The sequence below is a fragment of the Neopelma chrysocephalum genome, unplaced genomic scaffold, assembly GCF_003984885.1.
Source record: "Neopelma chrysocephalum unplaced genomic scaffold, ASM398488v2 Primary Assembly neopelma1_75, whole genome shotgun sequence".
Taxonomy (NCBI): Eukaryota; Metazoa; Chordata; class Aves; order Passeriformes; family Pipridae; genus Neopelma; species Neopelma chrysocephalum.
Window position 1 is genome coordinate 14,704,032 of NW_020897736.1, and position 19,505 is coordinate 14,723,536.

General features: G+C 52.9%; 2 protein-coding genes across 2 annotated transcripts in view; one reads left to right on the plus strand and one right to left on the minus strand.

Annotated features, from left to right (window-relative positions):
* SPG11 (SPG11, spatacsin vesicle trafficking associated) overlaps positions 1-9,608 on the plus strand; it is a 29,003-nt gene extending 19,395 nt beyond the window's left edge. Inside the window, exons 28-40 of the mRNA XM_027688204.1 lie at positions 3-111; positions 232-446; positions 853-1,597; positions 2,300-2,442; positions 3,434-3,632; positions 4,123-4,260; positions 4,883-5,016; positions 5,724-5,831; positions 6,357-6,525; positions 7,225-7,313; positions 7,780-7,935; positions 8,603-8,754; positions 9,223-9,608. Of these exons, the coding sequence (XP_027544005.1) occupies positions 3-111; positions 232-446; positions 853-1,597; positions 2,300-2,442; positions 3,434-3,632; positions 4,123-4,260; positions 4,883-5,016; positions 5,724-5,831; positions 6,357-6,525; positions 7,225-7,313; positions 7,780-7,935; positions 8,603-8,754; positions 9,223-9,403 (2,538 nt within the window). The 3' untranslated portion in view covers positions 9,404-9,608. The remainder of the gene's footprint in view (positions 1-2; positions 112-231; positions 447-852; positions 1,598-2,299; positions 2,443-3,433; positions 3,633-4,122; positions 4,261-4,882; positions 5,017-5,723; positions 5,832-6,356; positions 6,526-7,224; positions 7,314-7,779; positions 7,936-8,602; positions 8,755-9,222) is intronic.
* A 481-nt stretch (positions 9,609-10,089) lies between these two features.
* EIF3J (eukaryotic translation initiation factor 3 subunit J) lies at positions 10,090-18,746 on the minus strand. The gene is made up of 8 exons (XM_027688203.1): positions 18,693-18,746; positions 18,510-18,610; positions 14,352-14,409; positions 14,021-14,112; positions 13,492-13,606; positions 12,516-12,674; positions 11,447-11,520; positions 10,090-11,088 (listed from the first exon to the last, which is right to left on the minus strand). Exons 1-8 carry the CDS (start codon positions 18,718-18,720, stop codon positions 10,960-10,962), a joined length of 756 nt encoding a protein of 251 aa, XP_027544004.1. The 5' UTR covers positions 18,721-18,746; the 3' UTR covers positions 10,090-10,959.
* Positions 18,747-19,505: the final 759 nt, after the last annotated feature.

Sequence of the window (19,505 nt, forward strand, 5' to 3'; positions counted from 1 at the left end):
AGTCACAAGCACTGTTCCTTCTGGAGCTGATGATGCAGCAGTGCAGGACGGACTACGAGCTGGGAAAGCTCCTACAGCTCTTTGCTGCAGCAGAAAATCTTCTCCTGGATGGTAAATACATGTTCCCCTGTGAATCCCGTGCCCTCTGGCAGGGCTGGGCACCGAGGGAAGCAGCAGAGTTCCCTCAGATCTGAAACCAGCTGCCTTTTGTTGTTCATCCTCTCAAACCAGGCCCTTACGTGAAGAAACTCTGTGCCCTCAGTGAGAGCCTGAAGGATTCCTCCATACCCATGAACCGCTCCATCCTGAGTAGCTGCAGCCTGGAGACATTCCAGAGGGAGTGCAGGTCCATCCTGGAGCAGCTGCAGGAGAAGGGGATGTTCTGCCTGGCCCGGGAGGTCGCAGCACTGGCCGAGCTGCCGGTGGACAGCGTGGTCACACGGGAGGTACAGTGCAGTCCAGGGGTGATGGGCACCTTCATCCTCCTGGGGCTGCCAGAGGCCAGGATGCAACCTCTCATCCCTCCTGAAACACAGACATCCCTTTAAATCACTTTTTGTTCTAAATGCAAGAGCACAAAACTTGTTGGCTGTAAGTGCTGAGCTGCAAAGGACAGTACAACTGTCCTTCCTTTTTACCATTGTTTACTTGCTATGCAATCAGTGTTATTTTTGGGAGAAAAATACTTGGATTTGCCCATCCCTGCCCACGACAGAGGGTGGAGTGAGATGATATTCCATTCTGGAATTCTGTGACTTGTTGCATATTGAGACACTTGCCCAAATTCCATGTTTCAATGTGAGTTTTCTTCCTTGGAAACAGGATTATTTAAAACCTTTGTGAATTTTACAGGTTCTGAGAGATCTACATCGTTTAAGAGAGGTTGGACAGTGGCATCAAACCCAGACCAGAGCTGAGTTCTGGAAGAAGTGCAACGACACCTTCCTGAAACATTCCATCTCCAGCCAAGCCGCAGCCAGTTTTTTCCTCGATCAGGCAAACTCAATGTTGGAATCCTCAGGGGAGGAGGGGGTGACCAGCATTATGGAGAGACACCTGCTGCTCACCCTGGCTGGCCACTGGCTGGCCAAGGATGCCTCGGTGTCCCTGCAGCAGCTGGAAGAAGTGGAGAAGCAGATGTGGATCTGTCGGATCGCACAGGAAATGTCCCGGGCGGCCGAGGGCTCGGAGCAGTCCCCGTGTCCCTCCCCTGCCGTGGCCAGCAGGGACCTGTCCTTTGCCAGCCTGGCCAAGGAGTTCTCCTTCTCCAGGCTGCCCGCCCTGAACTCGCCCCAGTCCCTGGAGCTGGGGTTGGTGGCTCTGGAGCCCCGGCAGGCCCCGGCCGGCGCGGAGGAGGCGGCGCTGTGGGGGCTGGTGGGGGCCCTGCTGGACGACGGCAGCGTGCATGAGGCCAGCAGGGTCTGCAGGTACTTCCAGTGCTGCCACAGGGACCTGGCCCTGGTGCTGCACTGCAGGGCCCTGGCCTCGGGGCAGGCTGGGCTGCACGAGCTGCACCCCGACGTTGAGGCTCTGCTGGCGGAGCACAGACACAGCCCCAGCGCGGCCGAGGCACCCCGGGAGGGCAGAGCCCCAGGCTGTGAGTAACCCCTTCCCTCAGCCCTGCACAGCTCATCCCCTGCTGACCTGCCACTGGCTTCTTCCTCCCTCGTTACACTGCTCATTTCCCTCAGATTTCTGCAGGAAATAGGTGTTTGTGGCAGTGGTTTCTCTTCTTGGCTCATAAATCCCCTCGGGGAAGGAATTTGAAGCCTTGCAATGCCCATTGCCTCTGTGTGCTTCAGGCAGGGTGTTTCTGTGTGCAGCTTCCATGGTCCCTGAACCTTTCCTTTCAGTTCCCAGTAATGGTAAAGCAGCACTGAAACTTCATCTCTGTTCCTGCTTTTGGAAAAGGCACACTGGGAAATATTTCTTTTTCTGGAGCTGAAAACAGGGATATCCTTCAAGTAATAGATTTCTCTGACTTCTTTGGGCATTACAAAGGGTTTAGTATTTATTAATAGCAAGGCTAAGGCTGAGAGTGTTTATTTATAAAGTTCTCTGCATATTTATGAAGTCTGAGTGAGAAACTGTCAGCTGGAACTAACACTGACATGTGCAAAGCTGAATAGACAGGGAGTCAGTGAATCCTAACCCATCAGAAAGTCTGCTGAACCCTTATATAATCTTATGTCTAGGAATTTTATATCTGAGATATTAGTGTGGATATATTGGCTTACTTCTCTTCTGTCATATTGTTTGTACCCTAAAACCTTATGGTTCCTTTTTTTTTTGTTTCCAGCCTCCAGCTTAGAAGACTGGACACACCTGGTGGCTGCCTGTCCAGCAGATGAGGTGGTGGCCTGTCTGAAGGCTCTCACAGAGGAGTGTGTGCACGGCAGGAACTACTGCAGGCAGGTCCTATGCCTGTACGAGCTCTCCAAGGTACCACCCTGTGGGCACACAGGCTCAGTGTGTGCCAGCCTGGGCTGCAGCTCTGGCCAGGAGGGATAAGGGGGGTGAAGGAAGCTCAGAACTGCAGAGGGTGAAGTTACTGACCCTTTGTGTGGAAAAAGGCCGGATGCTCCCTGGGCATGAGGGGCTGAAAGGAGCTCTGGTCCCAGCTCCCCAGGCCCTGCCCTGACCCCACTGAGCCACAGTTCAGCCTGGGGCTCTCTGCTGGGCCCTTTTGATGATCTTCCCAGCACGTGCTGCTGACCCAGCACTCTGCCTCAGGCCCTGGCTGAGGGCTGTCCCCCCGAATCCCTCAGACTGGAGCACACAGGGCAGCAGCTCCCTTGGGGTTCAGCACAGAGTGCAGTGCAGGGGCAACCTTTCCCCAGGGCCTGCAGTGGCTCAGCAGTCCCACGTGCTCTGACCAGGCAGGGAAAATATCATCCTTGTCACAGAGGTTCTTAGATTTTCCTACAGAATTTTTCATGCCTTGAATGTTCAGAGTGAGCGCTTTAGGTTTGAGCTGCTGAGAAGAATTAGTCATGTGGCTGCCTTGTTCCCTGTTACCCCATCCATATCCTTCTGGCCTGTACCTGGATGTCCACACTTTTGAATTAAGGGTCAATCAATGTGTTTCTGAGGTACGTTTTTTGATTAATTTGTAATTTGGTGAAGCTATGATGTTACAGCAGAGCCTCACCCACTGCCCTTCCAAATGTGAAATCTAGTTTCTCTCTTTCACTGGGAGTTTGTGGTATGTAGAGGAGAGGAAAAGGAGACTCATAAGTAGAACACAATTCCTTGTTTGGGAGGAAATATTGTTAAGGTGTTAAGGTTTATATTTGGTTCAAGAAATTCCCTCTGTCCCTGGCTTGGGGAGTGCGGAGCTGCAAATCCTGCCTGGAGAAGGTGGTCAGGACCATGTCCTGCAGGTCAGGGCTGTTCTGGGCTGGGGTTTCCTGAGTGCCCGTGTGTTTCCCAGGAACTGAGCTGCTCCTTCAGTGAGATGTCGGCGCAGGACCCTGAGCAGGTGCTTCGGGCCATCCTGGCGGGGCGCGGGCCAGAGCGGGGCCGCAGGGCACAGGCCTTCATCACCTGCCAGGGGCTGCAGCCCGGGGCTGTGGCACAGCTGCTGGCAGAGCAGATCACCCAGGAGCTGCTGGCACCTGCAGAGGGCAAAGGTGGGAACGGCCTCGGCCTCGGATTGTAGTGGGTTTGGTCTCTGAGGGTGGTGTTTGTGTCTGAAAAACAGCCCTTGCTCTCGAGATACTGGGGTGCTAATTACATTCAGTTTGGGCTGAAGGTTTTACACAAATGTTTATTTATTGTTGTTTTGTGTACACTGTGGTGTTGCAGTAGTTAAGGTTTTATTTTTCATGAACATGAATTTAATATTTTTTAAAAAAAGGCCAGAGGGTTTTTTTACCTTTCTTTTCTTTTACTTTGTGAAATGAGAAATACAGCAATATGGTTGTTCAGTAGGATTTCATTCAGTTGAACTGGCAAAGAAATAACGTCAAAAGTGTCTTTAGGATTGTAGTCCCAAGTCCTCAGTCAGTCTGGATGGAGTCAGATTGGTTTGTTTGGGATTTTTTTGTTAATAATAAAAAGTAAGAATTGTTCTCTCCTGAACAGTTAGCAGCAGTGACATGGTTCTCTCTCTGGCCACAGGACAGAAGCAGGTTCTGAACCCTACAGTGGAGAGCCAGGCATTCCTGGAGCTTGCCAAGCTGTGCCAGGATCACACCTTGCTTGGCATGAAGTTACTGGATAAAATTGCCTCTGTCCCACGGGGGGAACTGTCGTGCAGTGAGTAAATGGCAAATCATGCTTGGTGTAACCAGGGTGGCATTGTGTGCTTTAAAATCACAGCACAAGGAGGAGAAGCAATGCTGAGGGAGATCTTCATTACTCATCTCAAATCTGATATTAAATTTAATTTGATATTAAAGTAATCGAGATGAGTATGTGCACAGTAGATCAGTGTGTCATTTAAGTGTCATATCACATTAAGTGACCTGAAATTTTGAAGGAGGATGTTGTGACTTTCTTCATATTAATCAGAGTTAGAAATGGAATGGTTTTTCAAACTCAGATGCAAAACTTGTGGCTTTCCTTTTCCCAGTGCAGAGCTGGCAGGTGGAGGGGTGCTGATATATTTATCTGTTAGTCAGCTTTTGGTGGAGGAGCTTGGAAGTTTTGTGTGTGTGAAATAAAATAATGTTTCAGAAAATGATCCAAAACCCCCAGACTTTCCCCCAGACTGAATGAACACTCTTAGGGAAACTGTTACTCCTTAGGATTGCACAGGAGAACCATCGTAGCTCAACTTTCTCCTGCAGTTCTGCTGTTTGTCCCTGGAGAGGTTGTGCATCCTCTGCAGGGATGGCATCCCTTCTGGAGAGTCACCTGGAGTTCTTTTGTTCTTCAGTTACAGAATTGCTGATCCTGGCCCACAAATGCTTCAGTCTGACTTGTCACATGGAAGGGATCACCCGAGTCCTTCAGGCAGCACGGCTCCTCACCGACCAGCACCTGGCTCCTAAGGAGGAGTATGGACTGGTGGTACGTGTCTGGGGGGCTGGATGTGCCTGCCCAGGGGCTGTGGGAAGGGGTCCCTGTACACTATAGCAGTAGCTTTGCTGTGAGCAGTGTGGGGAGTAGGTGTGTGATGGAATCCCAGAATCCCAGACTGCCTTGGGTTGGAGGGGACCAGTCCCACCCCCTGCCATGGGCATGAACACCTTCCACCAGCCCAGGTTGCTCCAAGCCCTGTCCAACCTGGCCTTGGACACTTCCAGGGATGGAGTTCAGTCATTCACCTCTGAGTGACTGGTCTTGAGTGTTTGGTCTGCTGTGTGCAGGTGATGGTTTTTATGTCGCAGATGCTCTTAAATGACTTCTCTGGAAAAAGAGGTGGAGATAGTGGAATAGTGAGGTGGCAACAGTGTAGTGACTGGAATGGGAATGTCAGAGTAATTCAGTCACTGGTGAAATGTGATGATATGTGTTACTGGGCTGTTGGGCATTTTTCATTCCTGGGTCATGCCCAGTGGGATGGTGTCCATGCTAAAATGTTCCCTGCCTATTTTTATTTGGTGAAACGATGTCCTTTCACCTCACTGTAAAAAGGATGCAGTAGGTTGGTTTAAAAATAACCCCCTGTGGCTGCAGGGGAACGTGTGCCAGGCTGGGGTGGCCCCTGTGCCAGGCTGGGGTGGCCCCTGTGCCCGCCCTGCCCTGGCCCAGGTTTTCAGCCCTGGGTCCCGCAGGTGCGGCTGCTGACGGGCATCGGCCGGTACACGGAGATGAGCTACATCTTCGAGCTGCTGCACCACAGGCAGCACTTCGAGGTGCTCATGAGGAAGAAACTGGACCCGGTACGTGGAGGAGGGGGGGGGGGAACACTCAGGGACTGCGTCAGAAACTGATGTTTACACAGCGAGGAATTACCTGAGGATTTTACTTATTGCAGTGCGGGAACTGTGAGTCTTGTTTCATAGAAATAAGTGAATTCTGGGGTTATTCTAGGTTTAGTTGAACCAGTTTTTTCTAATTAGTTCAGGGCTGCAGTGAGAGCGGCATTGAAACTTCAGACTTGGCATTGTCAGAGTTTTCATGTCCTGCTTTGCTTTTACTTCCAGTTAAAGTTTCATGGGGGTTTTAAAAACCATAATATTCATAGCTTTGTTTAAAACAAATCAAGTCACTTTTGACATTTGTAAGTAGAGAAATGCACAGGTGCTGGATTTTCTTGCCCAGCAGGATGTAGTTGAGCCCAGGGATGACTCTCAAGTATGGAGGCTGTAACGATCACTTTTTGGAACGTTGTGCCAGAGTTGCTTGCGGGTACCAGAGTGTGGGTGAAAGCCAAGCCCCAGGCTCAGTGTGCCCTCCCTCCCCAGAGTGGGACGCTGAAGACGGCGCTGCTCGAGTACATCAAGCGCTGCCGGCCCGGGGACAGCGAGAAGCACAACATGATCGCGCTGTGCTTCAGCATGTGCAGGGAGATCGGCGAGAACCACGAGGCCGCCGCCCGCACCCAGCTCAAACTCATCGAGTCCCGGCCCTGGGGTCAGTGCCGACAGCCCGGGGCAGGGGGAGGAGGAGGGAACGCCTCTCTGCTTGTCTGAGAACGCCCCTTAAACTGCTCCTGCCTGCCCGGCCTGGGCGGTTCTTGTCCCTGACAGTTCCTGACTGCCTGGGTGTTCTCCAAAGAGGGGCATTTTTGGCTCTTACTTGATGTACCGTTCCTGTGGTACCTCACATGGGACAAGCCACGTTTTCCTCCCTTGGACAGGATGGGACACGGTGGTTTTGTACAGAGTGTGTATGTGAAGTGTTGGGTTTGTGTCTGTGCAAGGGAAGAGCTCAAGGTGCCCTGTGTGAGCCCTGCCCAGCTGGGAGGGGCTGGGGGCACAGGGAGCTCTGCAGAGCCAGCAGCCAGTGCTGGGCCAGCAGCTAAAGCAGGAGCTGTGCCAACGATTTCTGAATTGATCTGATAATAGTCACTGCTGGGATCTACCACTAATATGTGCCTGGGGTTCCTTTCCACTTCTGCAATCACTTGGCCAGGCTCCAGCAGTACCTGTGGTCCATTAACAACTGAACAGGCAGCGAGCGTGCTTTTTCCTGCTTTTTTAAAACAAAAATTCTGATTTAGTCTGTTGTTGCTTTCTGAGGCACCACCAGGGACAGACCTGGCACTGGGAGGGATTTTTGTAACTTACCTTTATAAATAATTGGTTATTCCTTTTTTTTTTCCTGTTTCAGAGGAGTCTCTCCAGGATGTTGCAAATTTAAAGAAGCTGCTGCTGAAAGCTCTGACTCTCTTCATTGATGCAGCAGAAAGTTACTCCAAGGTAAAGTGAGGTGGAGTGGAATGACTTGTGTATAGATTTGGGAGCACGTCAGGAGTGGGCTGAGCTGGGAGAACACACAGAGCTGCTCTGGGGAAGGTTTGCAGCATCCTGGCCTTTGGAAAAAGAGCCAAGGAATCTCTGTCTGTGCCAGCCCAGCGGCTCCAGCAGCCCCAGTAACAGCTGTGCCCCAGGGTGCTGTGCTGCCCCTGCTCAGGCTTTAACCCCTGGGGTTACAGTTCAGTTCCCCAGTTTCAGAGCAGGGACCAGGAGCTTAATGAGTAAGAGTAGAACAAAGTGTTTAAATCAGAGTGTGATTATGGTGGAAGTATTATGATGGATGTGGGGAGTGAAGGTATGTTTAAAACTACTGGAATATGGTCAGTGCTAAACCTGCAGTGCTCTCCATCCCTGCCCAGCTCTGAGCTCTTGGCTGCTCTCAGGGCTGCTCTGATCTCTGTTGTTCCAGGACTCTTGTGTGCGGCAGTCCCTGCGCTGCCGCCGCCTCACCAGGCTCATCACGCTCCAGCTGCACTTCCTGGGTTCGGGGCAGAGCACCAGGATCATCAACCTGGGCAGGCAGGACCTGATGGGCACCATCCTGGCCCTGCCCAGGTTCTACCAGGTGAGCTGGGCTCCCTCGGGTCACTGTTGGCAAGGGCTGTTTCACAGAGCACAACCCGGGCACCGTGTCCTGGGGGCACTGCCCAACCCTTCCACGGGGCCACCACGGCCTGGGGCTGTTGTCCCAAATATATATCCTGGGATATACAAGGGCCTGGAGGGACAGGACACAGGGAATGGCTTCCCACTGCCAGAGGGCAGGATTAGATGGGATATTGGGAAAAAGTTCTTCCCTGTGAGGGTGGGGAGGCCCTGGCACAGGTTTCCCAGAGAAGCTGTGGCTGCCCCTGGATCCCTGGAAGTGTCCAGGGCCAGGCTGGACGGGGCTTGGAGCCACCTGGGCTAGTGGAAGGTGTCCCTGCCCATGGCAGGAGGTGGGACCGGATGGGTTTTACATCTAATTTACATTGGCATCCATCAGTTTGTAAATTTGGAAATAAGAAACAAAAGGGTTTATCTAAAAGACAACAGACAACCCCCCTCTGACATCTTTTTTAGGGGTTAAGGAGGATTATGTGCTGTACTTTGTTACCTTTGTTCCTCTGCACTCAGCTGCTCTCAAGAGCAGGATCAAGAGATGGGCCAAGCAGAAGACCTGAACTGTTCCAGTATTTTCTGTGCCCTCAGCCCTTTCCTGTGAGTCACTGCAGCCCCCGCTCTCCCTGCAGGCAGCCATCGTGGCTGAGGCCTACGAGTTCCTCCCAGACTGGGCTGAGGTTCTGCACCACCAGGTGATCACCAAGGGGGACTTCACCTACCTGGAGGAGTTCAAGCAGCAGAGGCCACTAAGGCCCAGCCTGTTCGAGGAGGTGGCCAAGAAGTGAGTTCTGTGCTCCAGGGGCAGCTTTGTTCTCCACAGGGACCTTGGGAGGAGCAGCTCTGACAGCATGAAAGTGTCAAACCTTTCTCATGATATGCAGGGGCTGGAGGCAGAATCATGGAATCCTGGAATGGTTTGGGTTGGGAGAGACCCTAATGCTCACCCTGTTCCAACTCAGGGGTACCTTCCACAATCCCAGGTTGCTCCAAGCCCTGTCCAACGTGGCCTTGGACAATTCTAGGGATGGGGCAGCCACAGCTTCCCTGGGCAACCTGTGCCAGGGCCTCCCACCCCCACCCCAGCAGGGACAATTTCTTTGCAGGTTTAGTTTCCTGAGCACAGTGTGGAAGGAGCTCCACCCTTGTTCCTGAGCCGGACAAACAGGGAGCTCTTGTTACAGGCCCAGACCAGGAGTCTCTTTGTGCCTGGGAAGCTTTTCTGTTTCAGTTACAGTGCAATTGTTTCCAGGGTCCAACAACACCCCCCTGCTGATGCTGCTCTGAAGAACCTGAAGCGGTTCCTGGCCCACTGTGAGGACATTTACACCTACTACAGGCTGGCCTATGACCACAAGTTCTATGATGTGGTGAATTCCCTGCTGAAGGACCCTCAGACAGGCTGCTGCCTCAATGACCTGCTATCCAACTGAATTCCAGCCCTGGAGCACAGCCCGGCTGCAACACTTCCTGCAGGGTCAGTGCTGATAACAGAGATTTTATCAGGGACCTGCTCCCAGGGCTCTGCTGCTGAGAGTTACTCTAAAAATCTGGTGGTGGTTGTAAATATTTTAAATGCTGAGACTGTGTTAACCTAAAATTGTGTTTGTATAATAATAAATCTTATTGTTTATAAATTACTGGAGTCACCAGTAGATAGAGTGGCGCAGGTGGGGATGGACCAGAGATCCAGCAGCCCTTTAAATTGTGGGGTGGGGGGAGGGAGCACCCCAGGAATTGTATCCAAACAGCTGTGCAGAATATCCAGTACAAGGGGGTGGAATAAGCAGAATTAGTAAAGGTTTCAGGTACACACGAGGATAATCCATTCTCTGAGTCCAGTCTGATTAGACTGGGCTTGTTTTCTAAAGTCTTGTATAGCTCCAAACAGCACATTCCTACTTCTACTGTCCTGAAGTAAAAGAAGTAATTGAGTGCAAATGAATTCTTTCTGTTATTAAATATTAATCTAGATATTAAATATAAATATTTATATAAATATTAACCACCTTTCCAGGCTCAGGCAGTCGGCACAGACCCAGCACAGCTTAGCTTTGCAAAGCTCCCTCTTCAGGTACTTCTTGTCAGTCCCAAAAGAACTGCTCCAAGGCCAGCCTGGTGAAGTCCTCAATAGTGATTTTTATTAAATTAGTTGCTTTATAAAACATTGCAGATGTTGTAATTGTTAACATAACAATTTGCCCAACCGGAGGAACTGCTGCAGTTTGCAAAGCAAGTTTGGTTTTTAATGGAAGAAAAGGGCCGAGTCATGAAAGACCCACCACAACCCAGGAGAGCCCCAAGGAAGTCTTGTGGTTTGGTTTTTGTTTTACACTTAAACCCATTAATTAACTGTTAAAGAACACCCACCCCAACAGCTGCATTAGTAGAAATTTAGGTGAATAGAACTAAAGTTCATCCTGGAGACACAAGTGGGTTTGCCTCGCTCTGCCCCAGCAGCTGCTGCTCAGGTGTCAGGCTGTGGAGCAGGGGCTGGCCCAGGGGACAGGCTCCCAGGTGCAGTATCCCACACTGAAGTTAGCAGTGCCCTTCCCAAAATACTGAGAACCTCAAGCTCTAACTCAAGACAAAGCGACTGGAACTCTACGTGCACACCCTGCCCTTGCTGCAAACTGCTCGTGCTCACGGCCCCGGCCCTGGACTGGGGCAGGGGAGGCCATGCCATGGAGCTGTGCTGGTTGTAATCCTTCACCCCTTTCCAATTCCTTCCCAATTTAGTGGCTGTTGCTATCAAATTAAACAGCAGCAGTGCCCATTATCAGAATTTTGGGGTTTTAATTGCAATTTTCAGACCTTTTCCCTTCTACCCCTGCCCGGAGCTTCCGCCCGGGGCTGGGCACGTCCAACCCCCAGCACACAGATACTGCAATTCTGATTGTAGCATTTGGCAGAATTTAAAGGAAGAAAAGTTGTGCTACATGTTTAAGGGATTATGGGCAACAGAAAGACAACAGAAGGAAGATAAATGTCACATGAAGTCTTCAAAGTCTTGTACGTACTCGCCGTCGTAGCCCCCGTAGTCGGCCAGGTCATCTTTCATCGTCGCCTTCAGCCCCCCTCCAGGAACAACCCCTTTTTTCTTCTTTCTGGCTTTATTCTGCAGGAGGGGGAGGAGGAGGTTTATTGGACATGCCCAGGGCTCTGTCACTGCCCCAGCCAGTGACCCCACTGGGTAGGAGCACTCACATACCCTGTGCTCAACGTACCAGTGGTGATGTTCCCACCCCACCCACTCTCTGGTTGGAAATCAATCCATGTTTTGCCTGGAATCTCAAGAGTCAATCAACTCCTGCTCACCTCACACAGCAAAGAGGATTTAACACTACAGCAGCATCCAGGGGGCCCATTTCCCCTCCTGCTCCCACTCACCCCAAACCCAGCAGTTAAGTCAGAGTGACCCTGTCACCCCTTCCCAGGGGAGCCCCGCAGGTGCTGTGAGCCCTGAGCAATCTCACCTTCTCTTGTTTTTGTTTTTCACTGCATAGTACTGTCAGAGTGTTTGTGATCTTTTTCAAATCATCCACTTCCACTGCATTGGGGGGAAAAAAGGATAAAAGAAAAAGATTCCTTATCAGTGTTCTTACAATGCAGTCAAATGTTAAGTAACATCAACAGCCTCTCAAACTAGAGCCAAGCATTAGTGTAACTATGGGCAAGATGTTCATTTAAATCACCAAATCAGAGTGAAAGGTTCTGGTCCTTACAATCCTAACAAGGATTCCAGCTGGTACCTCAGAAGCCTGTGTGTTGCAGAAGGTAAAACTTGCAAATTAAGTTACTGAACACAAGAGTTCTAATGAGGCCTCTGAAGAGGAAAATACGGAAACAGTAAAATGTATCAAAAGGAGCAGTGGATTAACAATAAATTATTGTCACTAAATGGTGAGACCTTGGCAGTCCCTCCCCTCAGAGGCTCTGGAATCTGTCTGAGATGGAAGGTCCCAGCTGCCAGCCAGGATAGCTGGATTTACCCTGACTGGGATCCAGTTACTGCTCCCTGAAGGACAACTGGGGACAGGACAGGACACATCCCACTGAGTTCTCCAAGTGCTTCAGCCACCAGGGCAGTGGGAAAAGGAGTTTGAAGTAGTTTCTCACTGTAGTTACACACTGAATTCTAGAACAATTAATCTGCAGTCCCAGAATTACACAAACTCAATTTTAGAATAGTTTCCTCCCAGATGAGGGAAACTCAAGTTATCTGCCTTAGAGAATAATTTTTTATTTATTATTATTATTGTTGTTATTATTATTATTATTAAAAAAGGCTTCAAGGAAAACATGCAGGATTTAGATAAGTATAAAAATTCACACTTTTTAAATGACTGTCTCTCACTGATGTGCAGAAAGAGCAGTTCTGGTATGAGAGAATCCTTAACGGACTTCGTGGGAATGGAATCAGGTCAGTGCTTCATTTAGTGCAAACTCCACAGAGCCACCTCCACTGAACATTCCCTATCACAGCATGTTTTCCACTCCAGCTCCATCCCAGTGTGGCAGCAGTTGTGGGCTGGCTGAACTTACAGGAAATACAGATGTCCCGAACTAACGCTTCCAAAAACCCGGCGTAATGTAACGACTTCTCGTACTGTGTGATTTTCTCCTTGAGGAGTTTGCCAAATTCCGTGAAGTCATCTTTTGTAGAGGGATTCATGGCATCTATTCCACAAGTGTTATTTACACCTGCGTGGAAAGAGAGAGGTTACAGAGAACATGAGCTGGGACCCTAAAAGGTGACCCCGGAGCTGGCCTGGCTGCTCCCCCCTCACTGAGCTCTGCTCCTCACAGAGCCAGCCCTGACTCCTTGGCCTTACAGGAGGGGATTTTGCTGCAAACTCTGTAATTTCAAAGAATCCTGGAACGGTTTGGGTTGGAAGGGACATTAAAGATCATCCAGTCCCACCCCTGCCATGGGCAGGGACACCTCCCACTAGCCCGGGTTGCTCCAAGCCTCGTCCAACCTGGCCTTGGACACTTCCAGGGATCCAGGGGCAGCCACAGCTTCTCTGGGCAACCTGTGCCAGGGCCTCCCCACCCTCCTAGGGGAGAATCATTCCCAGTATCCCATCTAACCCTGCCCTCTGGCAGTGGGAAGCCATTCCCCCTTGTCCAAAGTCTGCCTCTAACCCTCTTTCAAGCTCGGGAGTTTGACCCAGCTATTCCTGTTCTCTGGACAACCTGCACTGCACGAGGCCCCTTTCCCCTCAGATAAACCATTCCTGTCTCAGGCTCCTGAGTGCAAAACTCAGGTTGGTTCTTTGCAGTGGTATCCAGTGCACCCCCAAGCACTGCACTCTGACAACTCACAGCACCATTTCCCCTGAGCAATGAGCTGAATCACCCACTGTAATCAAGGGAAGACACTTCCCTCTTTGAGGAATGCTGCTGTGCATCAGCATCTCTGCCAGTTCTCTGCTCTCAGTGCCACAGCTCAGTGTGCTGAGAGCCAAGCCCTGCTCAGCCTTTGCAGGCTCTGCAGGTTGATTGATTTGACACTCACCAAATGTTTCCTTTGCTAACTCCAGGTCTGACTCCTCTTGTAGCTTCTTTAGCCGTAGTTTGTCTGCCAACTGTTCTTCTGGTGTGAGCTCCTTCTGCTCCTCTGGTGCCTCTAACTGGGGGGGAAATGCACAGGAGAAAATGGCACCTTTGGGACGTGGGGGCTCCTGCAGGGCCACTGAACTGCCCCCTCCTGCCTCGGGTCAGCCTGGGCACAGCCTGGGAACCCCCCCTGGAGCAATGCCCCGTGCCAAGGAATGGGCATCTCATGAGCCATGGGAAGGAACAGCACACTGAGCTCCCACACCTGCCTGTGCCATCCCGTGGTGCACCCAAAGGAACTGGGGTCACACTGCTCCCATCACTGCTTCAATCACACAGGAACTAAAGCCCTGGGTGGGATCCCCTACAACACCTAAGGTTGGTCTGTCAGACGAGTCAAGACCTTTGCAGGTCTTGTTCAACCTCCAAAACAACCCATCAAACCTGCCCTCTGCAATTTATATGACCCAGAAGAAATCAGGATTTACCCTTTTTTTAAGCTCCTCTTGCTTTTTCTTCTGTAGCTTTTCTTTTTCTTTGATTTTTTCTGCTATTTTCTTTTTTTCTGAAACTTTCGGTTCTGTAAGACATGGAACAATAAATGCAGCTCTCAGGAGTTCTGAGGATGAGATTTTTCCCCCCCACAAGCATAAACACCCAAAGCCACCCAGCTCAGCTACTGGGGCCTGAACACAGAGGTAAAGACACCCTTTTGTTAAACCCAAGCCCAGCCCGGGTTTGGATCCTCACACCCCCCCAGACAAAATCAGTGTCTGTTCTGATGCTGATACAGAGCCAAGTGTTACCTTGAACTCTTACCTTGTTTTACCTCTGTCTCCTTTACCTCCTCCTCTTCCTCCTCATCATCCCAGTTATCCTGGAAAGCAATAAAGATTCTTTTAGAGATACTCTGAACCTCTTTAAATGCCCACAAACCCATTAATCTCACGTGTCAGAATGAGGGAGCGGTGGGAGCTGCAGCACAACAGTTTCTGGGGGCTATCCATGCTGTTTTGGACAAGTTCTTTCCAAGAAAAAGGCAGTTTTTGGTCAAACAATCAGTTCATGTCAATAGCTGCAACAGCCAGGTCACAAACAGTCAAACACCCCCCCACAAAACAGGACTTTATTCTCATTTCTTGTATCATGAGACCCTGGAACAGCACTGAAGGTGGATGTGGCTCTGCTGGAACCATCTGAAACCAGCACAGGCTGTTCTGGTTCAACACCACCCCCAGGGCCCCGCTCCCTGTGCTGGGAAAGCATTCCCGTGGTGCCCATGGAACTGCAGAGCTCAGGTGAAAACCTCCCTGGAGCTGCTGCCAACACACCACCAGCACACACAGCCAGGCTGTGGGAGCAGGGGAAGAGGCAGGAAGCAGAGGAGGACACAAGGAGCCCAGATTTAGGCAGGAATTCCAACTCCCAACAGTCACAAGACCACAGTTTTGAACAGGTTTTCAGGGAATCGTTCAGGTGGGAAGGGACCTCTAAAATCATCAAGCCCCATGTTCACCACTAACCCAAGTCCCCAGGTGCCATGTCCTCGTGTTTTGTGAACACTTCCAGGGATGGGGACTCCACCACTGCCCTGGGCAGCTGTGCCAGGGCTGGACAACCCTTTCCATGCAAAAATTCTTCCTGATATCCCACCTAAACCTCCCCTGACCAATGACCACGGACGGCTGCTTTTTTATAAGCAAAGGAGCCACCAGAGGACTCTTCCCACCCACAGATCATTCCCTGTTCCCACCTCCCAACAGTCATGTGAGGGGCCAGGCAAAGCAGGCAGGGATTTGCTGGGAGGCTCCCCCAGAGGGGTTGGTGCAGAGCCCCACGTCCCACTGGGACATGCTGATCCCAGCAAGGAGACACCGAGTCCCTCCACCAGCTCACCCCGGCTAATTGGCACTTCCAAGGGACTCGGCTTCCCTGCCACATTCCAAGGAGCTGACTTGAATCTGGAGCAGCATTATTTTAGCTCCCATCTAATTAAGAGTTTGTTACGCCCACTTCTTAAATAGCTGCACTCAGCACTGCAGGAGCTGCCTCTGCCCCTGCCCCATCCTCCATGGCCAGGGCTGGGAACCAGGGCCGGGAACCAGGGCCAACCTCCAGGGGAAGGGCCTGGCCAGGAAGGATGCAGGGAAAACACTCCATGGCACTGTGGGAGACCTCCCAGAGGGCACATGGGCAGGGGCTGCACGTGATGGGACATGCTCTGACCCCCAGCAGAGCCCTCCTGCCAGCCCTGCTGGCCTAGGAACTCCAGGGAATTCCACGGCCTTCCAGCTGTGCCTGCTCCATAAACTCCAGGGAATTCCATGTCCTGCCACCTGTGCCTGGTCTATAAACTCCAGGGAATTCCATGTCCTGCCAGCTGTGCCTGGTCTATAAACTCCAGGGAATTCCATGTCCTGCCAGCTGTGCCTGGTCTATAAACTCCAGGGAGCTCTCCCGGAGGAAGAGCAAACTGCCTCAGTGCTGTGTCGTTGCACTGCTACAGTAATTCCAAGAGAACACCTTTATTCCAAGTATTTCAACACTGTTTCTGCATCCCAACTACATCAGGGCTCCTGAAACAACTTCCAAGGAGACAGGACTGGGAAGTGACAGGTCCAGGGCACGTGGGTGGGAACAGGCACTGCCCAGCTCTGGCTCTGCCAGCACTGAGTCAATCCATCAAAATTCCCTGGCAGGGGCCCAAGTGCTGGGAACACGTGTGCTGGGGAGCACTGAGGAGTTCTGTTACCAAAGGGGCTAATTTTAAACCTGGGGAAGTCGACATTTCCCAGCTAACAGTTACTGCAAGTTCATTGCTAAAGAATCATCCAAAATAAACTCCAGGTCTGAAGACACAAAGCACATTCCAGAGCGTGAAATACCCTCGGACAATCCCGCTCACAAAACACTTTGTGCTGCTGGTTTAGGCCACGTCACTTCCCTCGTGTGGGAATTTCCCCACAGGGGGCCCTTGCACTGAGGAATCCAGAGCCTGACACCACCCCCGGCCCAGCTCTGGGGCTTTGGGGTTTGGGCAGGAAGAGCAAATCAAAGGAAAATAAACCAAAACAAACCACCTGCCTCTGCTGGATCCTCTCTAGATGGAGCTCCAGTTCTAAATCCATAATCCCCTGGAAATAGTTAAGTAGCTGCATTCTTATTACATGTAAGATATAAAATGTAAGACGTAAAATGGCTTCCCACTGCCAGAGGACAGGGATAGATGGGATATTGGGAAGAGATCCTTCCCTGAGAGGGTGGGGAGGCCCTGGCACAGGTTGCCCAGAGAAGCTGTGGCTGCCCCTGGATCCCTGGAAGTGTCCAAGGCCAGGCTGGAGCAACCTGGGCCAGTGGAAGGTGTCCCTGCTCATGGCAGGGGGTGGGACTGGATGAACTTTAAGGTCCCTTCCAGCCCAAACCAGTCTGGGAGTCAGGGATTCCACGTGAGGAAACTTTGTTCCTCTGTTAAACAGACACAGAATCCCCAGGTGTGTTCAGGAGAACCAGCCCAGTCCAGCTCTCCTGGACACGCTTCATCCCAGCAGGAAAGCTTCCCAAGGAAGGAGGAACAGGAAATGTCACAGAGAGGAGTCAGAGCTAAACCTGGACAAACCCCAGGTGTACAAATCCCACACACACCTGTGTAACTCCCACCCAGCTGCAGCCCCACACTGTTCCCAGGCCTGGAGCTGCTGTTCCCACTCCTGTCCTTGTCCTGCTGCTCCCAGGTGTCACCTGGGACACCCCGGGCTGTGGCAGTTACTACATTTAAGAAGGAAAGTGGATAAATGTAACTCACAGACATTTGGTAACTTTTGGCTTTCTGGAAGAGAAGATGAACTACTTTTCACAGTGCTTATGGACAGAACCCCATCCTGGGCCCTGAGAGCAACTGCTGGTGTTTTCCAGAGATTCTGGTAACAGTGTTCAGGCCACCAAACCCAAACCTCACCCAGCACCAGCAACACTCCCGGGCAGGAACTGCAGGAACCTTCCCCCCTGTTACAGTGACCCATCCCATCCCCAGGCTCTGTTACAATGTCCCAGGGCTGCACTGGAAACAAAAAGATCTTTTTTGATTGACTAATTCTACTCGTAGAATCCTGGTTTGGTTTGGGAGGGACCTTAAAGCCCATCCAGTCCCATCCCCTGCCATGGGCAGGGACACCTTCCACTAGACCAGGCTGCTCCAAGCCCCATCCAACCTGGCCTTGAAATCCACCTGGCACATTCCCTGTGTGTTCCCTGGGACCCCTTTGCATCATCCATATGAACAGGGAGCAAAGGAGGGTTCTGTGGCACCACCACCCTGCCAAGGGGCAGCTGGAAGCAAGCAGGAGCAAACAGCCCCTGGGGAACCTCTGCCTTCAGAGACACCGCGAATGGTCATCCATACGTTTCAACCCCAATCCCAAATAGACACTACCCTGAAACAGAGCAACAACCCTTTTCAAGGGCTGTGAAGAGGTAAGAACAGGTGGCAAAGACGTGCTGGGGCAACCCAGAAGTTTCTGGTCAGCAGAGAAGCACCAGCACAGCACTGCCGTCATCAAACCCGGCCCTGCCGTCTCACCCAGGGACAGCCACGGGCCGAGAGGGGCAGGAAGGGCCGGGAAAGCGCCCAGGACCGGGGAAACAGCAGGTGGATCCCGCAGGGAGCAGGAGGCGCCACTTCGGGCTTCCAGAGCCTCTGTCTGTCCTTTCCTCCCCTGCACGCCCAAGGCAGCGGGGGCCGGGGGGCACCGGGCAGAGCCCGGCCCGGGCTCGCCCGGCGTTGGACCCGCCGCCGTGGCCGGCCCGGGGTCGCTGCCGCCCGGGTGGAGCCGCGGGACCCGCCCCGAGGAGCCCCCGCGGCCCGTGGGGGCCCGGCCGCGTCCCGGGGGCGCTCCGGAACGCGGCCCGGCCCCTCGGCCTCGCCGCCGCCCGGCCTCGCCTGCCCGCCCCGCGGGGCCCGGCAGGGCCCGCCCGCCGCACCTTCACATCGTCCTCCTCATCCTCGCCGGCCCAGCGGTCCCCGGCCACCCCCGGCACCAGCCGCTTCGTCACCGGCTCCACCACCTCGAAGCTGTCGGCGTCTGTGGGGAGAGGAGCGGGTGAGGGGCGGGGGTCTCCCCGCGCCCCCGGACCCCCCGGCGCCCCCGGCCCCGCCGCACCCACCCCACGAGTCCGCCGCCTCCGCCGCCATCTTGCCCCAGCCCGGCCGCGGGGCAGCGCGCGGGGCACCACGGGACGGCGGCGGCGCGGCCACGCCCACGCCCGACCACGCCCACCGGGGCGGGGTCACCGCCGCCATGGCGGGAACGGCGGGGAGAGGGACGGGATGGGATAGGGATGGGATAGGAGAGGGATGGAATGGGGATGGGATGGGATCGGCAATGGGAACGGGATCGGGATAGGATAGGGATGGGACCAGGATCGGGACCGAGACAGGGACACGGGTGGAATCGGGATCGGGACCGGATCGAGATGGGAACCGAGTCTGGACCGAGATCGGGATGGGGATGGGACCGGGATCCCGACCGTGCCCGCCCTGCCGCTCCCCGGGCCCGCAGGCGCGGGGCTCTCCCGGGGGAAGCTCCTTCCCCTCCCTCCCGTCCCGGCGCTATCGCGGGGCCGCAGCCGCGGGAGCCGCCCCGGCCCCTGGGCACCGATAACCCGGGCTGGGAGCGGGTGGGAGCGGCACACGGGCACTGCTCCGCCAGCGCTGCCTCTATGCCCTCTGAAAACGGGCATGAACTGTGCCACGGCCACAGTTCTGACGGGAGCGCGCCCCGTGCTCCTGCTCCGCACCAGAACGCCCCAGCACGGTTTGTCCACCCCTTCGGGGTGTGGTTTTCATCTCTGTCACTTAACACCGAACAGAGAAAAGCTGGGAACGTTCCCTTCATCCCCTTCATTTCACTGCCAGCTCCCAGATTTTGTCTGAAGATAATAAATTTATGTCTTTCATGTAACAATTGAATGATCTCT

Bases quoted from the DNA above. Each gene is read 5' to 3' on its own strand.
- EIF3J (XM_027688203.1), bottom strand. From the start codon at position 18,720: ATGGCGGCGGAGGCGGCGGACTCGTGGG. The intron at 18,611-18,692 runs GTGGGTGCGGCG...CTCTCCCCACAG, and splicing joins GGAGGCGGCGGACTCGTGGG to ACGCCGACAGCTTCGAGGTG. The intron at 11,521-12,515 runs GTAAGTTCAGCC...CCCCCAATGCAG, and splicing joins TCGGGACATCTGTATTTCCT to TGGAAGTGGATGATTTGAAA.